This window comes from Pteropus alecto, unplaced genomic scaffold (genome assembly GCF_000325575.1).
Source record: "Pteropus alecto unplaced genomic scaffold, ASM32557v1 scaffold134, whole genome shotgun sequence".
In the NCBI taxonomy this organism is placed as follows: domain Eukaryota; kingdom Metazoa; phylum Chordata; class Mammalia; order Chiroptera; family Pteropodidae; genus Pteropus; species Pteropus alecto.
The window spans coordinates 2,469,550-2,474,225 of NW_006436283.1; the positions used below are offsets into that span (position 1 = coordinate 2,469,550).

A 4,676-nucleotide genomic window follows, 5' to 3' on the forward strand; every position below is an offset into this window, starting at 1 on the left:
GAGGGGCTGGGGGCCCGTGCGCCGCCTCGCCTTCCTCCCTCCCCCGGCACCTGCGTCCACGCCTGCCGCAGCCGTGGCTGCCTCCAGGACCGAGGGCAGGCCCGTAACCCATGGCCCACGATCCCCGGCTCGGCGTGGCGACCGGGCGCCAGCTGGCCTGCTGATGGCCAGGCTACCAGGTGGCCCTGCCTCCTCCAGCCCGTGTACGCTGCCGGAGACTCACCCCCGCCTCCGCCCAGAGGGCCGGCCGCCGGCCCGCAGGCTCACCTGTTGTGTTCGTTCAGCTCATTCTGCCACTTGAGCTGCCCGCTGCTGACCACGCTGTCATACCAGAGCACCAAGCCACCCGGGACCTGCTGATGCAGCTGAGTGGTCAGGTACCGGAGGAAACGGGGCATGTTCCCCACGGCGGTCTCCTGGGGAGAGGGACGAAGACAAGACCCTCCTTGAGGCCCAGAGATCTGTCAGGAGAAGAGGCTGGCACAGGACGGACGGGACACTTCATCCCAGGAGCACAGATCCCCCAAAAAGGCCGTGGTCCCGGAAGGCCCTCACCCCATAGCCACCGAGGGGAGGGTCCAGCCAGACACCCGACCGTCCTTTCTTTCTGAAGCAGGAAGGACACAGACAACAGTCAGGAGGGCAAACGGCACGAGAGGGGAGGGTGCCGCGAGAGGGAGCCCCACGTGCGGCCCAAGCCGAGCAGAGACAGGAGGACAGGTGTCGCCTGAAGGAGCCGGGGGAGCCGGCTCAGCCGCACGAGGTCCCTGGACGCAGCGCTGGGGAAGGCTCCGTCTCGCCCCGCATGACGGAGACGGGGAGCTGGCTCTCACTGGGAAACGAGCGGTGGCCCCTGCCGCTGCTCAGGGAGCCGCCCGGGCGTGGGCCGGAGTGAGGCCGAGGACACGGCGGAGGGGCGCCGCGTGGCAGCAGGGTGGGGCTGAGCGCCAGGCAGGGGCCATGCTCACACTCAGGGCGTTTTCGATGTTGACCAGCCAGCCGTCGAAACGGAGGAACTGGGCAATCAGGACCAGCTGGTCCGCCACCGCCTGGTACGAGCGCTCGTCCGCGGCCAGGAAGGCTTCGCACAGCTGCTCACCTCCCTTCCACTCCGTGATGAACGTGCCTGCGGGACAGGAGATGAGCGAGGTCGGGCCTTGCCCCCCGACCGGCTGGTTCCTGCAGCAGCGGCATTGCTGTGGCCTGCAAACCCGTCAGATGTTCAAATTCTCGGCTGTGAATCAGACACCCTGGGGCCCAGCTGTGGGCATCAAGCAAGCCAGCAAACGATCTGGATGCTGGTGGATGCTCGAGAAGCATGGCTGTACCCAGGGCTTGGCCAGTGGTGGCCTGCGGGCCACATCCAGCCACCGCCTGTTTTTATAAACAGTTTTACTGGAATGCGGCCACCCACGTCCTTGCCTGTCATGCATGGAGGTTATTGCCTCATGAGTGGCCACAACAGTGACCCAGCGACCTGCAAAGTTGAAGCTATTTACTGTCCTTTCTAGAACGAGTCTGCCTTCACCTGTCCTCACCCGTCAGGGCAGCTCCTAGGTGAGACGCTCCGCTCAGGAGCAGCAGAGCACAGCCCTGTCCTCGCTGGTCACCTGGCGGGCGTGCCAAGGAGTCTGTCTGGATCAGTCCCGTCCTTGCGCTTACCCAGCACACAGACGCCATGCCTGTGGGCGGCATTGGTCCAGCCCACCGGGGGGATGGTGACCGTGTGATGGCTGAAGTACACAAAGATGTCCACATACTGCCAGTGGTAGAAGGTATAGGGGTTCTGTGCCGCCGAGCCCTGAACGAACCTGGATGGAGACACAGAACCGAGTCAGGACCCCGGAGGCAGAGCAGCCGCTGCGAAGGCCCCCGTCAGCCCCGACACCGCCGACGGCCGCTGTGTACCCGGCACTGCGCACACACTGGGGCGACAGGCAGGACTGAGCCACTGTCCTCGTCCCAGGAGGACAGGTCTCCAGGGAAGCGCGTCACCGGGCCGTGCAGGCGTCTGCCTTCGGATCCGATGGACTGAACGTTGTGGCCTCCATGAGGAGCACAGAAGGAGAGAGGAGAGGGGACACGTGCCAAAGCTCCAAGTGAGCGTGTCCTCCTCTGTGCGGACGGGGCAGTTCCTGCAGGACAGTCTCCCTGCACGCCAGGCACCCGGGACTTCAGCACCTGCCCGTCTGTACCTGACGGCCAGCTCTGGCTCAAGCCCTCCCATCAACCGCGATGCCCAAGATAATTTAGGGTCGCCTGAGACCTGTGAGCTGAGGCCGCAGCGACTCTGGGAATGGGAGGGGTGTGCCACGCCCTGCTGCATCCGAGGCCACGGCCAGCAGGCCAGGGGACCGGGACTCAGGTGACGAAGGTGCAGCAAAGAAACCCAGGGAGGGCACTGAGGAGGGTGCCCTGCAGCCAACCGACCAGACTCGGGTGCAGGCGACCCAGGTCTCAGGGCCGACAGAGGCACGGCTCCGCCGAGCCAGCCCCTCTTCCGAGGCCTGAGGCCCACGCTGCTCCCCGCACTGTGGCACTCTGGTCTCACCCATCCCCCAACTCCCCATCCGGCGCCCCCCAGGCCTCCCCCCAGCCCCTCCACCAACGAAAAGCAAGCAAAAAAAACGCAGGCGATGACCTCGCAATGTCCTCACCGGTCATCCAGGTACCCGCCCATCATGTCATGGCACAGCAAGGTTCGTGGCCTCCCGCTGCTCAGAGGCGGCTGCCGACACGCGGGGGGCGACAAGGCCACGTGAAAGCCGTCCTCCACGCCGGGCGTCCACGCCAAGAGTTCCTCCAGGGACGAGAAGTAAAAGCTGATGGGGCTGCTGGTGTCCTTGTCATAGTATCTGACTGGTCAGAGGAGGGAGACAGTGAGGAAGCAGTGGGAGTCGGGGGGTTATGATCGGGGGGTTGTGCTGGTGCTCAGACAACCGAGAACTCAGAAAGTGGGTGCTGGCCCGGAAGGCCTAGCGTGGACGTCCAGAGCCTCAGTCTTTCTCACCTGGCAGAGGGGCCGGGGTGAAACTGACCACTTCCCTAAAGGCTGCTTCTTGCGGATCCTCTTCAATTCTAAGCAGAGAGAGAGGGTGTGAACTTTTTTCTAAAGAAAAGGCGCACAGGAGTGGACCAGGCCCCACCTAGTCACGGAGCAGGAGGCAGCGTCGGGCTGATGTTTTCAATGCCAACCGTGGCAACGAGCATCGGACCCACTGCAGCAGCCTGTGTTAGCAATGGGCTCGGCCTCTGCTGAGACAGGCACGCGGACCCTGTCTGTCCCCTCATCGGGAATGAGCACCTTACCCTCTAAAACAGCCACCCAAGTATCACCCCGCAGAGACCAAAGATACCTGTCTCGCAGGTTTTGCTATATAGCCTAAGCAAAGGAGCAGGAAAACTCAGAAAACTAGAAAGTTTACGGGCCTGAGAGCAGGGGCCAGCTGTCTCTACAGCCCACACGTCCCTAAGTGTGCTCTGTGGAGCCCTGAATCCCCAGGGGAGGGCTGTCAGGGGGTGTGACGCCAGGCTGTCATGGAGGGCTGTTAATGGAGAAAGGAACGCCTTTGGAAAATTAAGTTGGAAAACCTGTATAAACAAATTAAACAGCTTTCTTTGCTAAAGGTTATTATTGTTGTTGCTGTTATTGTTACTATTATTATAATTTAGAGCAGTAAAGAGCTACCGCAGCCGCCATTCATTGGCCATGGGCTTCAAAGCCGAAATTCTCTAAATCTACCAATGTCCGAGGCCATTTCTTTGTTAAAGGGGGGTGGGGGTGGGGGGCATCATCTGCCAACACCCACTTCCATTTTCCATTTTTGTGGGCGAAACTTCCCCTTTAGGATCTGCCATGCCTGAACACTGACCCAGGACCTTCGGAAAGGGCTGGGGGCCCCGAGAACTGTAGGGCTGGGTGGAAGGGACGAGACAGATTCAAGCGGACATGCCACGGAGTTGCGCTCCGCCCCCCTCCCCTTCCCCACCAGCCAGCACCCGTCAGCCTCCCACCGACACCCAGTCTGAAATGCCCGCCGGTCTCTCTCCTTTGGGTTAAAACACAAAGCTACAGAAGACGGCCAGGTCTGTGCGCCTAACCGCCCCCCGGTGAGCAAATGCGCCAGGGAGGAAGCGGGCCCCAAGGGCAGCTCGTCCTTTCCTGCCTGTGGCCTCACCCACTCAGCTCCCTCAAACTGGGGCACCCTTCTCCCCATTCCCCCTCTCCACCTCCTGAAATCTTCCTCTCCCTAAAGAGCCACTGCAAGTCCCCACTCCAGGCCACTCCCTCCCTGTCCACGTCAAAGTCTCCGCTCCAGGCCACCCCCTTCCTGTCCAGCATCGATTAGCCTAATTACATCCACTGGCCTCCACTGAGGCATCACAAACGCCAGGTTAGGGCCCTCTGGGGAGATCCACGCCGGGGAAGGTTCGCATTTTCAACCCATTTCGCAGATGGGGACGCTGAGGCTTCCTGCCCGCGCGCTAGGGACTGGAGCCGGCCCCCGCCTCTGGGTCGCCCCGTCTGGAGACTGTGTCCGGCACCTGCTGCTATGAGGGACAGTCTGCTCCCGGGAGGGGCTGGCGGCCGGGGACAGGACCCACCGTGGACCGGGGCCGTGGGGGCCAAAGACCGCTGACCTGCGCCGGGAGCGGCCATGCCCGCCCCTCGGGGC

The 4,676-nt window shown here is 62.7% G+C and overlaps 1 protein-coding gene across 1 annotated transcript in view; it reads right to left on the reverse strand.

Moving 5' to 3' along the window:
• Positions 1-4,676, reverse strand: part of ENGASE (endo-beta-N-acetylglucosaminidase) — a 17,989-nt gene that overhangs the window by 6,404 nt on the left and 6,909 nt on the right. Inside the window, exons 2-7 of the mRNA XM_015589593.2 lie at positions 4,606-4,670; positions 3,011-3,078; positions 2,658-2,859; positions 1,663-1,811; positions 969-1,126; positions 268-416 (exon numbers count right to left, since the gene is read on the reverse strand). Coding sequence (XP_015445079.1) covers positions 268-416; positions 969-1,126; positions 1,663-1,811; positions 2,658-2,859; positions 3,011-3,078; positions 4,606-4,670 — 791 coding nt within the window. The remainder of the gene's footprint in view (positions 1-267; positions 417-968; positions 1,127-1,662; positions 1,812-2,657; positions 2,860-3,010; positions 3,079-4,605; positions 4,671-4,676) is intronic.